Source organism: Pseudophryne corroboree, chromosome 2 (genome assembly GCF_028390025.1).
Source record: "Pseudophryne corroboree isolate aPseCor3 chromosome 2, aPseCor3.hap2, whole genome shotgun sequence".
In the NCBI taxonomy this organism is placed as follows: domain Eukaryota; kingdom Metazoa; phylum Chordata; class Amphibia; order Anura; family Myobatrachidae; genus Pseudophryne; species Pseudophryne corroboree.
The window spans coordinates 170,428,906-170,450,344 of record NC_086445.1 but is presented as its reverse complement, the minus strand read 5'-3'; the positions used below and the strand labels follow the sequence as shown (position 1 = coordinate 170,450,344).

Sequence of the window (21,439 nt, the reverse complement as noted above, 5' to 3'; positions counted from 1 at the left end):
TTTTAATAGAGAATGATGTACGCTTGTATGTTGTTAGAATATTAATTATATTTGTAAGAGCATAGACTAATAAGTGGGAGGAGTCAGGGATAGTAAGGGGAGGAGTCACAGAGGTGGGCCTGTGTGCTTCAAAAATGCCAGGGCCTATTTTTAGTCCCAGTCCAGCCCTGGTGGGGGGGAATGGCCCAACCTCTTGAAGGGTTAGTGGTCCCGTTCCCCGCTGACAGAACACTAGCTCCTGAGGGAACTATACGCACGCCCCACCACGGCAAGCGTACATTCCCGCAGCACGCCGCCACCTCTAAAAGAACCATAAGAAAGAAGAGTGGTGAGTACTAAGCCGGCATCCTGTTTAGCGGGTCGTCGGCCATTATGGCGGCATGAGGGTACAGAGACGCACGGCTTCTACAGGGGCGGCGGAGTCTCGGGACACTGGGGGTCATTCCGAGTTGTTCGCTCATTATTTTTTTTCCGCAACGGAGCGATTAGTCGCGAATGCGCATGCGCAATGTCCGCAGTGCGACTACGCCAAGTAAATTTGCTATGCAGTTAGGAATTTTACTCACGGTTTTTTCTTCGTTCTGGTGATCATAATGTGATTGACAGGAAGTGGGTGTTTCTGGGCGGAAACAGGCCGTTTTATGGGTGTGTGCGAAAAAACGCTACCGTTTCTGGGAAAAACGCGGGAGTGGCTGAAGAAACGGAGGAGTGTCTGGGCGAACGCTGGGTGTGTTTGTGACGTCAAACCAGGAACGACAAGCACTGAACTGATCGCAGATGCCGAGTAAGTTTGAAGCTACTGAGAAACTGCTAAGAGGTGTGTAATCGCAATTTTGAGAACCTTTCGTTCGCAATTTCACTATGCTAAGATTCACTCCCAGTAGGCGGCGGCTTAGCGTGTGCAAAGCTACTAAAAGCAGCTTGCGAGCGAACAACTCGGAACGACCCCCACAGTGCGGACGCACCGCTTCTGAGGGAGCGAACGGAGTCTAAGTACACAACGAGTCTACACAGTACCCAGACTGGCATTACAGACTTAAAAGGCAACTGATTCCATTTCAAGCATAAAAATGACCTCAGCCAGTATAAAAAAGTGGGAAGACCGCGCTCAATTGATGGGGCGGCGTTTCACTATGAGCGAATCCAGCGCCATTTTCCCTCTGCAGTGGACACAGACGGTGACTGACAGGGACGCACAGCTCCTCCGGAGAGACTCCAGATTACCTCAGCGGTACCAAGGGTTCATAGCAGGGGGAAAGCGCTTACTAGTGTACTAAGTCCACAATCTGGGTACTTAGTCTGTGACCCGGCTAAGCTTGACATTAGCAGTAAGGGCGCTGTGTGCTGGCTCCAGGATATCTCTGTGTCTCTCTTGAAGGGCTCTTTGTGGGTTAATTGTGCTTTTAACCTGTTCCTGTGTGTGTGTGTGTGTGTGTGTGTGTGTGTGTGTGTGTGTGTGTGTGTGTGTGCTGTCACTGTCACAAAGTGTGTTTCTTGTAATGCACAGTGTTCCTCTTCTCCAGGGGGTTCACTACAGTGTACTCAATGCAGTACACCCTCCCAGTCTAGCGGTGCAGAACCAGCTTGGCTGGACTCCATTAGGGGAATGATTTCCAATATTTCCACTAAATTGTCCCGCAATGAGAAAGAGACGCAATACTTAAGACAATCGATGACTGAGTTTATGAACCGAGACTCAGTACCCAAACCAGCGTTTACGTCCCCTGCCATTTGTCCGCAAAAGCGTGCTTTGGCCCATATCCTGCAGTCTGACTCTGATGATGACGGGTCAGACATGGAGGAGGCTGCAGTGCCTGCAGCGAAACGCGTCAGGTGGCTTGCCTGGTCACTGTCTATTGGAATCTTTGCTGCCTTGTGTGTCCGGACCAGGACTGGACTCTAAATCCTGTAGAGGAATTGAGGTGAACAAACAACTCTGGAGTACCACCAATCTTCTCCATAATAGGAGGATACCGCGTTGCAGTGAGGACCCCTAACAACCTTGCTTGGGTTTGAGTACATCAAAGAAACATTCTCAAGGGACTACACCTCCAGCGGATATATGTGGTAACGATTCATGTGGGACTTTATCTTTGGTCCACCTCCATTTTTTAGTCACCCATTTCTCCACCAGTTCAATTCAAATAGGAAGGGACTACACTAGAGAGGCAGCTATTTGACCATAAGTTCATTGAATAGTGACCAATTTATATGTTTTTTAATGTGTTTAATTATTATGCCTAATTAAATTGTGATTAATTTTATTTCACTCAATCCTTCTTATTTCAGTTTAATTAATCCGATAGCGCTGCTACTTGTGTTTTTTGTATTTGTATGTAATTTTGGGTGTGATTACCCCAAATTTGTAGCAGCAGCATTAGAAATACAACACCTACTAGCGCCTGATCCTTTTTATCACTTGATAAAAGAATTCCATGGAGATGGGGGAGGTGGACTCAGAGGTGGGGGAGGCTACTCTGTCACAGGGAATAGAGGCTCTCATAGAAGATATTCTAGAGGTTTTGCATATCCCTTATAAGTTAATAGGGGAGACTGAGGAATCGTATTTTAATGTAAAAAAGAAATCCTCAGCCACTTTTCCTGTGTCAAAGGAACTAAATACCCTGTTTGAAGAACCGTAGGTTAATCCTGATAGAAAATTTCAAATCCCTAAAAGGTTGATATCATCTTTTCCCTTTCCTCCTGAGGATAGACATAAATGGGAAGATCCACCGATAGTGGATGCATCATTATCCAGGCTGTCACGGAAAATTGTACTGTCTGTCCCTGGTGCAGCCTCCCTAAAAGACACAGCTAATTGTAGAATTGAGAATACACTCAAATCTTTGTATACAGCTGCCGGGGTGGCACAGACACCCACTATAGCATGTGGGTGGATTACTAAGACCATCGCAAAATGGTCGAGTAACCTAAATGAGGGGTTAGGTAACTTGCATAAGGGGGAGATTATTTTACTCCTGCAACATATACAGGACTACAAATTTTATGGTGGAAGCCGTAAAGGAAATAGGCTTACTTAATGCACGCACCACTGCTATGGCAGTGTCAGCACGCAGAGGCTTACGGCTACGCCAGTTGGCTGCCGACGTGGACTCCAGAGAAGGCATGGAAGGCTTACCCTTCAAAGGAGAGGCCTTATTTGGAGATGAACTAGACAAATGGATCTCCAAAGCTACTGCAGGTAAGTCCACGTATCTTCCTTCTGCAGCTCCCCCAGCCAGGAAGGCTTACTCAGGACCTAATCTACAGTCCTTTCGGACTGCCAAGTTCAAGGACAAAACCAGAGGTTCTTCTACAGCCACCAGAGGCGCTAGAGTTAAACCACGAAAACCAGCAACTGCAGGTTCACAGGAACAGAGCTAGAGTTCTGCTTCCTCAAAGCCTTCAGCATGACGGTGGACCGAGATGCCTGGAAGACCGGCAGGTGGGAGCCCAACTAAAATTTTTCAGTCACATCTGGACAACATCATGCCAGGATCCCTGGGTTATAGATCTTATTTCCCAGGGCTACAGACTGGAGTTACAGGAGCGCCCACCTCACAGATTCTTCAAATTAGCCTTACCAGTTTCACAGGAAGCAAGTATAACCTTACAGGACGCCATTCAAAAACTGGTACAGACTCAGGTCATTGTTCCAGTTTCACCTCACCTGCAAAATAAGGGATATTGGGGGTCATTCTGACCCGTTCGCATGCAGCGGTTGTTCGCTGCGGTGCGAACGGGTCAGAAGTGCGCATTGCGCACGCGTGTCATTGCCCGGCGACAGACGTCGCCAGGCAACGGAGCGCCTAGTGTGAAGAAAAGACACAGCACTGGATGGAAAGAAGATTGACAGTGGAGAGGCGGTCCAGGGCGGATTCTCACTGTTGGAGGCCGTTTTCGGGGAGTGGTAAGAAGAACGCAGGCGTGTCCAGGCGTTTGGATGGCGGATGTCTGACGTCAGGACCTGGACCTTCGTCGCTGGATCCGTCGCACAGGGTAAGTAGCTGCAGGGCAGGTCTTGTTTTGCAGGAAAAATTTTAAGCATAGCAGGGCTGCACAAGCGATCGCAGCCCTGCTATGCTAAAATACACTTCCCCATAGGCGGGGATTAGTTGATAGCAGCAGCAGCATAAAGTTGCTGGCTGCGATCAACTCAGAATGACCCCCATTATTCCAACCTGTTTGTAGTACCGAAACCGGACGATTCGATCTTGAACCTCAAGTCGTTGAACCCGTACATACGAATGTTCAAATTCAAGATGGAGTCTCTGAGAGCGGTGATCTAAGGTTCTGAAGGAGGCGGAATTCCTAGTGTCTCTGGATATCAAGGAAGCGTACCTTCACATTCCAATCTGGCCACCTCATCAGGCTTATCTACGGTTTGCACTGCAGGACTGTCACTACCAGTTCCTGGCCCTGGAATTTGGTCTCTCCACGGCACCGAGAGTGTTCACCAAGGTGATGGCAGAGAGGATGTTTCTACTCCGCAAACAGGGAGTGAACATAATTCCATACCTGGACGATCTTTTGATAAAGACACCGTCCAGAGAGTGGTTGATGGACAGTATTCGCCTCTCAATCACACTACTCCTGGATCACGGGTGGATTCTGAACTTACCAAAATCTCACCTGGAACTGACGCAGAGACCTTCCTTTCTGGGAATGATACTGGACACGGAATCTCAGAGAGTGTTCCTTCCTGTGGAGAAGGCTATGGAAATCCAGTCGATGGTTCGGGCTGTCCTGAAGCCAACCCAGACCTCGGTGCATCTGTGCATTCACCTTCTGGGAAAAATTGTGGCATCTTACGAGGCACTTCAGTACGGAAGGTTTCATGCGAGGCCCTTCCAGCTAGATCTATTGGACAAATCGTCCGGATCACATCACCAGAGGATCCGTCTGTCGCCAAGAGCCAGGATCTCCCTTCTGTGGTGGCTACAGGCTTCTCACCTCGTCGAGGATCGGAGGTTCGGGATTCAGAAATGGATTCTGCTAACCACGGATGCAAGCCTCAGAGGTTGGGGAGCAGTCACCCAGTGGGGTGCAGTTTCAAGGAAAATGGTCAAGTCAGGAAGTCGTCCTTCCAGTAAACATCCTGGAACTCGGGGCTATCTGCAACGCCATTCTGCATCCCTACTTCGTAATCAGGTCATTCAAGTCCAGTCGGACAATGTAATGGCGGTAACGTACATAAACCGACAGGGCGGAAAGAAAAGCAGAGCAGCAATGTCAGAGGTGTCAAAAATTCTCCTCTGGGCGGAAAAACACGCCGTAGCGTTGTCGGTGGTCTTCATTGCGGGAGTAGACAACTGGGAAGCAGACTTCTTCAGCAAACACGACCTGCACCCGGGGGAGTGGAGCCTTCACCTGGAAGTGTTCAGGTGCTTGACACGTCGGTGGGGATACCCACAAATCGAAATAATGGCCTCTCGTCTTAACAAGAAGCCCAGGCGGTATTGTTCCAGGTCGAGAGACCCACAAGCAGTGGCTGTAGATGCTCTGACAACTCCGTTGGTCTATCAGATGGTGTATGTGTTTCCTCCACTTCCTCGAATCCCAAGAATACTAAAAAGAATAATAAGGAAAAAGGTTTAAGCAATACTCATTGCTCCGGACTGGCCAAGAAGGGCCTGGTACGCGGATCTTCTGGAGATGCTCCTCGAAGATCCGTCGCCTCTACCTCTTTGCGAAGATCTTCTGCAACAGGGCCCGTTCGTCTGTCAAGACTTAGCCTGATCCTAGCTAGGAGAGGTATTCCTGACAAGGTCATCCCGACTATGATCCAAGCCAGGAAAGGGGTAACGTCTAAACATTACCACCGTACATGGAAGAAGTATGTTTCTTGGTGTAAGAACAGACAATATTCTGTGGTGGAATTTCATCTGGGACGTCTCCTGCTTTTTCTGCAGTGGGTAGTGGATGTGGGCCTACGCCTAGGTTCCATTAAAGTTCAGATTTCGGCTTTGTCTATTATCTTTCAGAAACAATTGACTTCTCTCCCTGAGGTCCAGATGTGTCAATTTGGTGCTGCAGTTCCTCCAGTTGGACTAGTTTGAACTGTTACAGGAGGTTGACGTAAAGTACCTTAGGCGTAAGACCGTCAAACAATTGGCCTTGGCCTCAGCGAGACGTTTGTCGGAACTAGGGGCGTTGTCTCACAAGAGTCCCTACTTAATTTTCCATAAAGACAGAGCTGAACTCAGAACTCTCCAGCAATTTCTTCCTAAGGTGGTGTCCGCTTTTCACATCAACCAGCCTATTGTGGTTCAGCTGTGATGGACGTCTCTGCTACTTCAAAGTCTTTGGATGTTGTGATGGCTTTGAAGGTGTATGTAAAGAGACTCGCTGTTCGTTCTCTATGATTCCAATAAAATTGAGTGTCCTGCTTCAATGCAGTCTGTTATTATTATTTTTTATTATTATCCTTTATATGGCGCCACAAGGGTTTTGCAGCGCCCAATTACAGAGTACATATGCACATAATCAAAACAGGAAAACAGTGACTTACAGTTGAAGACAATATAAGACAAGTACATGGTAACTAAGCATAACTACACCAGTAAATGACAGAGATAAGTTCCAGGTGGCCAAAAAACTGCGTGATTTGGGCAGTTGAGGATTATTAAAGTAAGAAAAGTATAAGCACATGAGGGAAGCACATGAGGATTATTAAAGTAAGAAAAGTATAAGCACAAGAGGGTCCTACTCGTGAGAGCTTACATTCTAAGGGGAGGGGTAGACAGACAGGGGTGACACAGATGGTGTACATAGAGAGCGTGAAACAGAGGGTTAGGATGAGATTTGGCTGGGTTTGGTAAAGAAATGGGTCTTAAGAGCCCGTTTGAAGTTTTGTAGAGAGGTGGAGAGTCTGAGGGGGAGAGGTAAAGAATTCCAGAGGAAGGGAGCAGCACGTGAAAAATCTTGGAGATAGGAGTGGGAGGAAGTAATCAAAAGACAGGAGAGTCGGCGTGCATTAGCAGAGTGAAGAGGACGGGTGGGAGAGTAAAGGGAGATAAGGTCAGAGATGTAAATGGGAGAGGAGTGGGTGAGTGCTTTGTAAGTGAGTGTGAGAAGTTTGAATTGGATTCTGAAAGGGAAGGGAAGCCAGTGAAGGGCTTGTAGGAGAGGGGAGGTGGACGTAGTGCGTTTGGTGAGGAAGATGAGCCGGCAGCAACATTGAGGATAGATTGGAGTGGAGAGAGGTAATTGTCAGGGAGGCCAGTTAGGAGGAGATTACAGTAGTCCAGTCTGGAAATAATCAGTGAGTGAATAATGATCTTAGTGGCATCCTGGGTGAGAAAAGGTGTGATCCTGGAAATGTTTTTGAGATGAAAATGACAGGTTTGTGAGAGGTGCTGAATGTGTGGTTTGAAGGAGAGGGAGGAGTCAAGGATTACACCAAGAGGCTAGAGGAGATAGTCGTGCCATCAATGGATAATGAGATTGTGGGAGGTGAGGTTGTGCGGGAGGGTGGGAAGATAATCAGCTCAGTCTTCGACATGTTGAGTTTAAGAAAGCGCTGGGACATCCAGGAAGGGATAGCAGAAAGACAGTTAGAGGTACGAGTGAGGAGAGCCGTGGAGAGATCAGGGAAGGAGAGGTAGATTTGAGTGTCATCAGCATAGAGGTGATACTGGAAGTTAAAAGAACTAATGAGTTCACCTAAAGAGGACGTGTAGAAAAAGAAAAGGAGAGGACCAAGAACAGAACCTTGGGGGACACCAACAGTTAGTGGAAGTGGGGGCGAGGTAGCATCATGAGAGGAGACAGAGAAGGAACGATCAGGGAGGTAGGAGGACAGCCAGGAGAGGGCAGTATCGTGTTGACCAAGAGAGTGAAGGATTTGCAGAAGGAGAGGGTGGTCCACAGTGTCACAAGCAGCAGAGAGGTCAAGAAGAATAAGCAGAGAGTAGTGGCCCTTAGATTTGGCTGCATGGAGGTCATTGCAGACTATTGCATGCTGGCTCAAGCTCATGATCCAGCATGCTTGTTCCACAGCAGGATTGCCGGTTCCAAAATCTGTACAGGCCCACTCTACTCGGTTGGTGGGTTCGTCTTGGGCGGCTGCCCGGGGTGTCTCAGCTTTACAGCTCTGCCTAGCAGCTACTTGGTCAGGTTTGAACACGTTTGCAAAGTACTACAAGTTCGATACTTTGGCCTCTGAGGACCTTCAGTTTGGTCAATCAGTTCTGCAGGAACCTCAGCACTCTCCCACCCGGTTTGGGAGCTTTAATATTTCCCCATGGTACTAAATGGATTCCCAGTATCCTCTAGGATGTAAGAGAAAATAGGATTTTAATTACCTACCGGTAAATCCTTTTCTCGTAGTCCGTAGAGGATATTGGGGGTAATTCTGAGTTGATCGCAGCAGCAAGAAAGTTAGCAATTGGGCAAAACCATGTGCACTGCAGGTGTGGCAGATATAACATTTGCAGAGAGAGTTAGATTTGGGTGGGTTATTTTATTTCTGTGCAGGGTCAATACTGGCTGCTTTATTTTTACACTGCAAATTAGATTGCAGATTGAACACACCAGACCCAAATCTAACTCTCTCTGCAAATGTTATATCTGCCCCCCCTGCAGTGCACATGGTTTTGCCCAATTGCTAAAAAATTTCCTGCTGCGATCAACTTGGAATTACCCCCATTGGGCGCCCGCCAAGTGCTTCGTTTTTCCTGCATTGTTACTTGGTTAAGTATTCTGGTTTGTTCAGCCGTTGCTGTTCATGTTTCAAGTTTGGTTAGCATGTCTTTCCTATTGTTCTGGGTGTGCTGGTTCGTAATCTCACCAGTTTTATTATCTATACTTTTCTCAAAGTATGTCCGTCTCCTCGGGCACAGTTTCCTAGGCTGAATCTGATAGGAGGGGCATAGAGTGAGGAGCCAGTGCACACTATCAAATTCTTAAAGTGCCCAAAGCTCCTAGTGTACCCGTTTATACCCCATGGAACTAAATGGATTCCCAGTATCCTCTATGCACTACGAGAAAAGGATTTACCGGTAGGTAATTAAATTACTATTTTTCCTCTCGCCTGCAAACCCAATATGTCAGTCCCTCCATTGGTTACCTGTATTCTACCGTATTCAAAATAAAATACTGTTACTTACACACAAGGCCATTTACCATACTACACCAACATACATCAATATACATCTCTTCACTTATCTCAAAATATCTCCCAACCCGGCCCCTTCGCTCTTCACAAGATCTACGTCTCTCATCCACATTCATTACTTGCTCCCATGCACGATTACAGGACTTTCTTCGGGCTGCACCCGCTCTGTGGAATGCCCTACCACGTACATTAAGACTCCTCTAGTCTTCAAACCTTCAAGCGTTCCCTGAAAACTCACCTATTCAGACAAGCTTATCAAATTCCAGAACTACTCACAATTACCTTCATAGCTCTATCCAATTATATCCCCACAGTACAGTCCACACATATTCCCTACATATTTTCATTCTTCACTCTCTCTTCCTCCTGACCATGGTTCATCACTGCTGTGATGTGATATCATGCAGCCCACCAAGAACCTTTGCAATCTAGTGGACAACTATGCAATAGATAGCACCTATCCTTGTGTATCAATGCCTATTTGCCCATAGATTGTAAGCTTGCGAGTAGGGCCCTCCTGCCTCTGACTGTTTGTTATTACCCAGTTTTGTCTTCTCATTGTTTCCAGTTGTAAAGCGCAACAGAATTTGCTGCGCTGTATAAGAAACTGTTAATAACTAAATTAATAAATGGGTTTATCTGTAATGTGCATTTTAGAGCCGCAGTCAATTATTTCCATGGCTCTGTATTGTTTGCCCTATTTTTGGATTCCTTCAGTGGTCTTGACACTGGTACCTATGTTATAATATTAGAACTTAAAGCTTTAGCATATGTGAAATGCTATTTATTTGTTGTAGAGCATTGTAGACATGATGCACTGTAATTATGCCGTAATGCTTTATAAAGGGAGATATAGTTCCTGCATTCATTCATTTCACGTATGCATTTAAATGGATTTCACGTATGGATTCCACTACAACTGAATGTATAAAGCTACATTAAATTGGAATTCTTAAATAATTTAGCATCAGTATTGGGGTAACTTTAATAGTTGGGTCCGCCTGTATCTATAGTAAAAAAATATACATTTTCACCTTCTGAACAGTTTTATTAAGTGACAGTATAGTTGAGGTATCAAATGTATTGTTCAGTTTGTTTTTTAAATATACATATGATTGCAGCCTTGGTATGACTAAATGTCATCTGTTTCACCCTTAAACATTGACAACTAACTGTATTTTTAATTTAGAAAAGGATGAAGAAACAAAAGCATTGGAAGCTCAACTCTCCAACATTTCCATGCCGGTGGTAAGTACATATATATATATATATGCACAGTGACTACAGGATGCGGTCAATTTACCTACAATCAAAATCTCGATGGGCAAAATACCGACAACCATTGACCGACAAGGTCAACATCCCGACATGGTCAAAATACCGACATTTAAACTACCGTCAAGGTCATAATACCGACATTTAAAATGTCGACAGGTCAAAAGTCAACATGAGTTTTCATGATTGTTTCATTGAAACCGACTTGTTCATACTTTACCTCCCAGTGGACATGGAGGGGGAATATAATAGTGTGCCCGAAGCATGAATATAATAGTGTGCCCGAAGCATGGCGAGCCATGCGAGGGGACGCGGGAACACAACAAAAAACAATGAAAAATTCTTGTCGACTATTTGACCTGTCGACATTTTAAATGTCGATATTTTGACCTTGTCAATATTTTAAATGTTGGTATTTTGATCTTGTCGGGATTTTGACCTTCCTGGGATTTTGACCGTCGGTCAATTGTTGTCGGGATTTTGACCATTGGGATTTTGATTGTAGGTATTTCATACTGATTCCGTGACGACTGTCATCTCAACATATAACCATATTACAGGAATGTGATTGGCTTGCCACTATACCTAACTTGAAGTGTGTCATGTTGTTCTTGCAATGTGTTTGTGTCTCCCTTATTGGGATTACTGATGGGAAGTCTACTCTTTATAGGATAATATTTACCATCAGGTCGGTATGTCAAATATGTTTGTGAACAGGGCTGTAACTAGGGAGTGTGCAGGCAGTGCCATCATGCATGGCTCTAGGGGCAGTTCCACAGTCCCTATATTGCTGCTGTAGTGCCTCACGGAGCGTCCTTTAGTCATTTCAGACATGCACACTGCAGCAGTACAGTCATATCCAGCGCATCCTGAGAATGCTTTGAGCATTGCTGTTCTTCCCAGTAGCTGGCAGCCCTGCCTCCTCAGCATGAGGTCATGATGTAATGGGTTCAGGGGGCATGGCTGGCACACGGCGCTGTAAGGCCCTGGTATGGCGCTGTTGTGAAAGGACCCACCTTTATAAAATAAAAGTTCACATTCACTTCTTCCTGTCATTTGCATAGACAGCCACTGGCAAAGAGGAAAAATGCCATTAGAAATTAAATAAGGCTTATGTATTTGTGGAACAAATTGCTTGCATGATTTGCAGGTTGCTTGGAATTAATACAGAAAATGTTAGTTATTGTTAACCAGTCCACTTTTAAGAGCAGCCAATTCCTCACAGACAGCAATGGCAGCCATCTTGTGGTTTGTACTAACGTTCATAAGAATGCTGCCCATACATTCCTTTAGGCTGCTTATTATATAATATAGAGTTCTGATGATTAGTCTGCAAGCTGTGACACACAGATGAAAGATCTAGATGTCACTTCATTACGGGAGAAGGGCAAATTGCTTGTTTCTCATTTTTTGCAGAGATGAAAGGGAACTATTGTAATCCATGACATCTGCACTGGTTTCTCTGAGAGCCTGAGGTCTAGCAAAATCCCTTTATCTAAGAAGCTCTCTCTGATACAATAACACTGGCAATAGGAAAGTGATATATAAAAATAGGCTTATACAGTAGTTCAGGTTATGAAAGCCATTTAGTACAAATCTACAAGACAAACATGTCAGGAGTCCAGTGCGGTGGTGTTCAACCAAACGTAACTGCTGTGTGTTGTAGGCTGAACTCTCCTGCAGGAGGAAGAGTGCCCATATAGACACTAAGGTGGGATATTCAATTGCATAAAAACGGGAGCTATTTGAATAACCTTAAAGAATAAATTGTAAAAAAAACAAACTCTAATTGAATATCCCATAGGCTTGCCACTGTGTATTCGATGTTATAACTCTTCTACTAAATAGGTTAAAAAAGAAAATGATGCACACAAAGGCACCCTTACTTATATGCTCACAGTTGTAGGTTGCGTTATTGTTCTTGTGTCGCTTGATCTATACTCAATATATGGCATTACTTCTGTCACATGTACACATGCGTATACTTACACTCAGAGCTGTGACTAGACATTTTGGTGCCCCCTCTCCTCCCCATATTCAAAACAGGAACAGTGCGCACAGAAGGTGTGTGCCAAAATATAGAGGCATGGCTTTATAGGGAAAAGGCTTGGCCACAGAATAGTACCAATTGACAGTATTTTCTGTTTACATTTAGTAGTGAATCTAAGATTACACTAGTGAAAATTGCTAAATGAGGCATAATAACGTAACATTTTTCCTCCAGTGGGGAATATTTAAAGTACTTGCCACATTTTCTGAGTAACAGAGACTACAATTTCCGAAAGATTTGGTACTCAGTAAATGAGAGCTTTGGTTCTGGCATCTGAATACTAATGCAAAATACTGTATGCAGGGCCTGATTCAGTAATATATGCTAATGCTGCCGCAGCTGTGTATGTGTACGCAGGAACTGTTTGAAAATAAACAAATCCTGCAGCTGCCTGGATTTGTATTGAGGGGCTAAGCCGCAGCTTGCGAGACCCAGCGGCCTGTGCACAAAGATGCAGCGTTGGTCGCAGATCAGGTGATTATCGGGTTTCCAAGGGACTTTATTGTTGCGTAGGAAGTAAAATGCTGGAGCCAATGCAGTTGCTTATGGGTTCCCAGTCCCTGGCTGAGACACCGTCCCCAAAATGTTTGCGATAGGTCTGCATTTCGCCGCCACTCCCTGTAACCGTCCCCAAATGGTCCCTGACTGTCAATCACTTTCCAAATAAATTCTAAGGGGGAAATTCAAATGTTTAAAAAGTCGGTTGGGGGTCGTTTTTTTTTCCTATTAGATAGGAAAAAACAAACACCCAACTGACTTTTCAAACATTTGAATGCCCCCCTAGGAGCGCCGTCACATGACCATGGCAGCAAACGCACAGTGTGACTTGGACGCATGCTTACTTGGCCGATACGTTTCTCTGCTGCGTGAAAATTGGGTTTGTGTCCATCTTTGACTCATGCCCACAATGACATATACAATACTTATACCAATATATAATGGCAATCTCATAGCATACATAAAATATATACTGAAAAAAGCATAATAGCCTCCAGCATTTATTTCAAGGTTTAGTTTTATTAGCTGTCATAGTTCCTTTGGTTGTAAGTGACTCTGACTCATAAGGAACAGAGCTGATGACATCCTCCGCTTCATTCTGAGCTTTTCTATAGTTACTGAGGCTTCAAAACAATACACAGGTCCAACAAGTTCATCTTATTATACATTATCATTGTGGTGATGCAGAGGAAGGCTGCTGGTTCCAGACTTATGCATTGATTATGAACGATGACATACATATAGACGTGCATCTACATTAATACAGTAGGCAAAAGAAATGGTAACACCAATAGGAAGCCACCTACGAGGACATTGGGTTACCATGTGCATGACCTCTGAGTTTGCCCCAGCACCTAGAACCTCTTCCTTTGGGAGGTTTATGCAGCTGCAGCAGCACCTCTTTGCTGAATCCTGCTAAGCCTTACTGCTGGATAGCGAGCAGAGTTTTGATTCGTGGATGAGGATGGATGAGAGTGTTAGCTGTCATGTTTGGTTACAGCAGGTATAGTCCTCTTGCAGGCATAGCACAGAACCTTTGGGAATAGTAATGTTTATTAAGCATCCTTCATTCTTGAAAGAGCTGTTACACTCAACAGCCACTTGAATGTAGATCTAGTACATACACTTTACATGGAGCATTTATACACTTTATATACTTCACACATGTTAGCAGGGGGTAGACCAGTCCCTTTCCAAGTTATTTACTTATCTTGCTCGTAAATCAGCCTGGACCAGGTTCACCCATGCAACAGTGAGATGAATGGTGGGTGCTTACACACCACATATTGCCAGGTTGAGGTGTTCCCTTCCACCTTGTTACCCATTCGGGATTTTCTTTAAATCTCTCGTACAAATACTCTTCCCAGGAAATCCATGCTGAGACTTCTGGGTAAGAGGGAGAAAAAGAGAAAAGAAAACCTAATAATATTTACAAAAGGCATGGTGTGATTCAGTGCTTAACGTTATACAATATTAAAAACAAATATGATTGTGAAAAGGAAATATTTTCACTAATTATCTGAGCGTGACACACCCCTAAAGCAATAGAGGTGGCAGCACGTCTTCAAAGCGTACTCTCACTGCTACAGGTAAAGTGTTGGAGAAGACTGCCCCCCAATGGTGAATAAGTATAATTATTCTAATGCATGAAATTAATCCATAAGTGACCAAACAAATTCCAATATTTGGTGGATATGTGAGAAAAAAGTAATAAGCATATAGTGTAATACCATCAGGGTAAAATTATATTAGATGTAGTGATTGGAGAGGTACAGGGTCAAAAAAGCACAGTACCACAAACGTTACTTAAATACCGCTAACAATAATGGGGAGTTGATTCAATTGCTTGCGAATTACTCACGGCAGCAAGTAAATGTGGCCATATGCCGCTCTTACTGTAGTTCCGGACACGCAAATATTGGTTTGAACCCTTCAAACCGTACAAAAATCAGAGAGTCTGGGACGAGATCCGTTTGCAAGGGGAGAGAATTTGGTTGCCGTCTACTTCGTTAATATAACAAACAGCATCCCAGTGACCACTACGTACTACATAATACAGTGGTTCTGAAACTCAGTCCAGATTTTAAGGGTATTCATGCTGGGTGTGATATGCAAGGTCGACCACACTTAAGTCGACAGTGTCTAGGTCGACATGTACCAGGTCGACGTGAGAGATGGTCTTTGGGTGCCTTGAAAGGTGGACTATGGGTGCCTTGAAGACTGAGTTTGGGATCACTGACACTGTAATATGGCAAAGGTGTGAGTATAGATAGATACTGATTTTATATATAAGTTTCTGTTTTCACTGCAGATTTACTGAACGTTAGGATGTTTTGAGACATAAATTTTTGAATCTGGAATACTGGAGGTATTTGTAATTTATGTGCAGCTGTCGGATATTGCTTTAATTAATACAGGTATGCTGAGGACTACACATTCACTGTGTGAGGCCATATTGGGTTTGCTCCAATAGCCAAGTACAGTAGCTGGATAACTTCCTATGTCATCGTGGGCTTACGGTCATTAGGTTGACAAGACTTAGGTCGACAGTCATTAGGTCGACCACTACTGGTCGACATGGTCATTAGGTCGACATGTGCAAGGTCGACATGGAAAAAGGTAGACATGAGTTTTTGTTTTTTAAAAATATATTTTTTTTCTTTTTCATACTTTACCATCCACGTGGACTATGATTGGGGATAGTAACCTGTGCCGAGCGCAGTGCTAGCGGAGCAAGACACCTTGCCCGTAGTTCGCGAGGGGACACGGTGCACTAATTTGGGTTCCCCGTCACTTTACGAAGAAAACAACACCAAAAAAAGTAAAAAAACTCATGTCAACCTTTTTCCATGTCAACCTAGTACATGTGGACCTAATGACCATGTCGACCTAGTGACCCTGTCGACATAATGACTGTCGACCTAATGACCCATAGTCATTGTGTCCTGCTTGTGCAATTTTATGATGACCTAATCACTGATGTTGCCCATTTACCAACATGCCTAATAATTCTTATTTATTTTCTCTAACGTCCTAGTGGATGCTGGGGACTCCGTCAGGACCATGGGGAATAGCGGCTCCGCAGGAGACAGGGCACAAAAGCAAGCTTTTAGGATCACATGGTGTGTACTGGCTCCTCCCCCTATGACCCTCCTCCAAGCCTCAGTTAGGTTTTTGTGCCCGGCCGAGAAGGGTGCAATCTAGGTGGCTCTCTTAAAGAGTTGCTTAGAAAAAGTTTTTAGGTTCTTTATTTTCAGTGAGTCCTGCTGGCAACAGGCTCACTGCATCGAGGGACTTAGGGGAGAGATTTTCAACTCACCTGCGTGCAGGATGGATTGTATTCTTAGGCTACTGGACATAGCTCCAGAGGGAGTCGGAACACAGGGCTCGCCCTGGGGTTCGTCCCGGAGCCGCGCCGCCGACCCCCCTTGCAGATGCTGAAGATGAAGAGGTCCGGAACCAGGCGGCAGAAGACTCTCAGTCTTCATCAGGTAGCGCACAGCACTGCAGCTGTGCGCCATTGTTGTCAGCACACTTCACACAGCGGTCACGGAGGGTGCAGGGCGCTGGGGGGGGCGCCCTGGACAGCAATGTATAATACCTGTATGGCGAAAAATACATCACATATAGCCCTTGAGGCTATATGGATGTATTTAACCCCTGCCAGATATCTAAAATTCCGGAGAAGAAGCCCGCCGAAAAGGGGGCGGGGCCTATTCTCCTCAGCACACAGCGCCATTTTCCCTCACAGAAAGGCTGGTGGGAAGGCTCCCATGATCTCCCCTGCACTGCACTACAGAAACAGGGTTAAAACAGAGAGGGGGGGCACTGATTTGGCGATATGTATATATATTAAAATGCTATAAAAGGAACACTTATATAAAGGTTGTCCCTGGATAATTATAGCGTTTTGGTGTGTGCTGGCAAACTCTCCCTCTGTCTCCCCAAAGGGCTAGTGGGTCCTGTCCTCTATCAGAGCATTCCCTATGTGTGTGCTATATGTCGGTACGTGTGTGTCGACATGTATGAGGAAAATATTGGTGAGGAGGCGGAGCAAATTGCCTGTAATGGTGATGTCACTCTCTAGGGAGTCGACACCGGAATGGATGGCTTATTTATGGAAATTACGTGACAATGTCAACACGCTGCAAGCCGGTTGACGACATGAGAGGGCCGGCGAACAAATTAGTATCTGTCCAGGCGTCTCAAACACCGTCAGGGGCTGTAAAATGCCCATTTACCTCAGTCGGTCGACACAGACCCAGACACGGACACTGATTTCAGTGTCGACGGTGAAGAAACAAACTTATTTTCTTTTAGGGCCACACGTTAAGGGCAATGAAGGAGGTGTTACATATTTCTGATACTCCAAGTACCACAAAAAAGGGTATTATGTGTGAGGTGAAAAAACTACCTGTAGTTTTTCCTGAATCAGATAAATTAAATGAAGTGTGTGATGATGCGTGGGTTTCCCCCGATAGAAAATTATTGGCGGTATACCCTTTCCCGCCAGAAGTTAAGGCGCGGTGGGAAACACCCCTCAGGGTGGATAAGGCGCTCACACGCTTATCAGAACAAGTGGCGGTACCATCTACGGATAGGGCCGTACTTAAGGAGCCAGCTGATAGGAGGCTGAAAAATATCCTAAAAAGTATACACACACATGCTGGTGTTATACTGCGACCAGCGATCGCCTCAGCCTGGATGTGCAGAGCTGAGGTGGCTTGGTCGGATTCCCTGACTAAAAATATTGATACCTTTGACAGGGACAGTATTTTATTGACTATAGAGCATTTAAAGGATGCATTTCTATATATGCGAGATGCGCAGAGGGATATTTGCACTCTGGCATCAAGAGTAAATGCGATGTCCATATCTGCAAGAAGATGTTTATGGACACGACAGTGGTCAGGTGATGCAGATTCCAAACGGCACAAAGATGTATTGCCGTATAAAGGGGAGGAGTTATTTGGGGTCGGTCCATGGGACCTGGTGGCCAGGGCAACTGCTGGAAAATCCACCGTTTTTTACCCTAAGTCACATCTCTGCAGAAAAAGACACCGTCTTTTCAGCCTCAGTCCTTTCGTCCCTATAAGAGTCATATCTGCCCAGGGATAGAGGAAAGGGAAGAAGACTGCAGCAGGCAGCCCATTCCCAGGAACAGAAGCCCTCCACCGCTTCTACCAAGTTCTCAGCATGACGCTGGGACCGTACAGGACCCCTGGATCCTACAAGTAGTATCCAAGGGGTACAGATTGGAATGTCGAGAGGTTTCCCCCCTCGCAGGTTCCTGTAGTCTGCTGTACCAATGTCTCCCTCCGACAGGGAGGCAGTATTGAAAACAATTCACAAGCTGTATTCCCAGCAGGTGATAATAAAATTACCCCTCCGACAACAAGGAAAGGGGTATTACTCCACACTATATGGTGGTACTGAAGGCTAGGTGAGACCTATTCTAAATCTGAAAAATTTGAACACTTGCAAGGGTTCAAATCCAGATGGAGTCACTCAGAGCAGTGATAGCAAAGAACAAGGGGACTATATGGTGTCCCGGGACATCAGGGATGCTTACCTCCATGTCCCAAAATTTGCCTTTTCTCACCAAGGGTACCTCAGGTTCGTGGTACAGAACTGTCACTATCAGTTTCAAGACGATGCCGTTGGATTGTCCAAGGCACCCCGGGTCCTTACCAAGGTAATGACCGAAAGGAGGATTCGTCTTCAAAGAAAATGGACGACCTCCTGATAAGAACAAGGTCCAGAGAACAGTTGGAGGTCGGAGTAGCACTATCTCAAGTAGTTCTACGACAGCACGGGTGGATTTTAAATATTCCAAAACCGCAGTTGTTCCGACGACACGTCTGCTGGTCCTAGGGATGATTCTGGACACAGTCCAGGAAAAGGTGTTTCTCCCAGAGGAGAAAGCCAGGGAGTTATCCGAGCTAATCGGGATCCTCCTAAAACCAGGAAAAGTGTCAGTGCATCATTGCACAAGAGTCCTGGTAAAAATGGTGGCTTATTACGAAGCGCTTCCATTCGGCAGATTTCACGCAAGAACTCTTCAGTGGGATCTGCTGGACAAATGGTCCGGATCGCATCTTCAGATGCATCAGCGGATAACCCTATATCCAAGGACAAGGGTGTCTCTCCTGTGGTGATTACAGAGTGCTCATCTTCTAGAGGGCCGCAGATTCGGCATTCAGGATTGGATGCTGGTGACCACGGAGGTCAGCCTGAGAGGCTGGGGAGCAGTCACACAAGGAGTGTGATCAAGTCTGGAGAATTCTCTCCACATAAATATACTGGAGCTAAGAGCAAATTTATAATGCTCTAAGCTTAGCAAGACCTCTGCTTCAAGGTCAGCCGGTATTGATCCAGTGGGATAACATCACGGCAGTCGCCCACGTAAACAGAAAGGGCGGCACAAGAAGCAGGAGGGCAGTGGCAAAACTGCAAGGATTTTTCGCTAGGCGGAAAATCATGTGATAGCACTGTCAGCAGTGTTCATTCCGGGAGTGGACGACTGGGAAGCAGACTTCCTCAGCAGGCACGACCTCCACCCGGGAGAGTGGGAACTTCATCGGGAAGTTTTCCGCATGATTGTGAACCGTTGGGAAAGACCAAAGGTGGACATGATGGCGTCCCGCCCGAACAAAAAATGGGACAGGTATTGCGCCAGGTCACGAGACCTTCAGGCGATAGCTGTGGACGTCCTGGTAACACCGTGGGTGTAACAGTCGGTGTATGTGTTCCCTCCTCTGCTTCTCATAACCAAGGTATTGAGAATTATAAGACATAGAGGAGTAAGAACTATACTCGTGGCTCCGGATTGGCCAAGAGGGACTTGGTGACCGGAACTTCAAGAGATGCTCACAGAGGACTAATGGCCTCGGGAGCTAAGAAGGGATTTGCTTTCAGCAAGTACCATGTCTGTTCCAAGAGGAACCGTGGCATCGGCCTTTAAGAAAGGACCTGCTCCAGCAGGGACCTTGTCTGTTCCAAGACTTACCGCGACTGCGTTTGACGGCATGGCGGTTTGAACGCCGGATCCTAAGGGAAAAGGCATTCCGGAAGAGGTCATACCTACCCTGGTCAAAGCCAGGAAGGAGGTGACCGCACAACGTTATCACCACATGTGGTAAAAATATGTTGCGTGGGTGAGGCCAGGAAGGCCCCACGAAAAAATTTCAACTAGGTCGATTTCTGCACTTCCTGCAAACAGGAGTGTCTATGAGCCTCAAATTGGGGTCCATTAAGGTTCAAGTTTCGGCCCTATAGATTTTCTTCCAGAAAGAATTGGCTTCAGTTCCTGAAGTCCAGACGTTTGTCAAGGGAGTATTGCATATACAGCCCTTGTGTGCCTCCAGTGGCACCGTGGGATCTCAACGTAGTGTTGGGATTCCTCAAATCATATTGGTTTGAACCACTCAAATCTGTGGATTTGAAATATCTCACATGGAAAGTGACCATGCTGTTGGCCCTGGCCTCGGCCAGGCGATTGTCAAAATTGGCGGCTTTGTCTTACAAAAGCCCATATTTGATTTTCCATTCGGACAGGGCAGAACTGCGGACTCGTCCCCAGTTTCTTCCTAAGGTGGTGTCAGCGTTTCACCTGAAACAACCTATTGTGGTGCCTGCGGCTACTAGGGACTTGGAGGACTCCAAGTTGCTAGACGTTGTCAGGGCCCTGAAAATATATATATATATATATATATATATATAATTCCAGGACGGCTGGAGTCAGAAAGTCTGACTTGCTGTTTATATTGTAGGCACCCAAAAAGCTGGGTGCTCCTGCTTCTAAGCAGACTATTGCTCGTTGGATTTGTAGTACAATTCAGCTTGCACATTCTGTGGCAGGCCTGCCACAGCCAAAATCTGTAAATGCCCATTCCACAAGGAAGGTGGGCTCATCTTGGGCGGCTGCCCGAGGGGTCTCGGCTTTACAACTTTGCCGAGCAGCTACTTGGTCAGGGGCAAACACGTTTGCAAAATTCTACAAATTTTATACCCTGGCTGAGGAGGACCTGGAGTTCTCTCATTCGGTGCTGCAGAGTCATCCGCACTCTCCCGCCCGTTTGGGAGCTTTGGTATAATCCCCATGGTCCTGACGGAGTCCCCAGCATCCACTAGGACGTTAGAGAAAATAAGATTTTACTTACCGATAAATCTATTTCTCATAGTCCGTAGTGGATGCTGGGCGCCCATCCCAAGTGCGGATTGTCTGCATTACTTGTACATAGTTATTGTTACAAAAATCGGGTTATTATTGTTGTGAGCCATCTTTTTTAGAGGCTACTTCATTGTTATCATACTGTTAACTGGGTTCAAATCACAAGTTGTACGGTGTGATTGGTGTGGCTGGTATGAGTCTTACCCGGGATTCAAGATCCTTCCTTATTGTGTACGCTCGTCCGGGCACAGTACCTAACTGAGGCTTGGAGGAGGGTCATAGGGGGAGGAGCCAGTACACACCATGTGATCCTAAAAGCTTGCTT

General features: G+C 45.7%; 1 protein-coding gene across 5 annotated transcripts in view; it reads left to right on the top strand.

Annotated features, from left to right (window-relative positions):
- The window catches only part of FNDC3A (fibronectin type III domain containing 3A), a 591,400-nt gene that overhangs the window by 403,292 nt on the left and 166,669 nt on the right, over positions 1-21,439 (top strand). For all 5 annotated transcript variants that reach the window (XM_063952008.1, XM_063952009.1, XM_063952010.1 and 2 more), the window contains one exon: positions 10,308-10,366. In XM_063952008.1, coding sequence (XP_063808078.1) covers positions 10,308-10,366 — 59 coding nt within the window. The remainder of the gene's footprint in view (positions 1-10,307; positions 10,367-21,439) is intronic.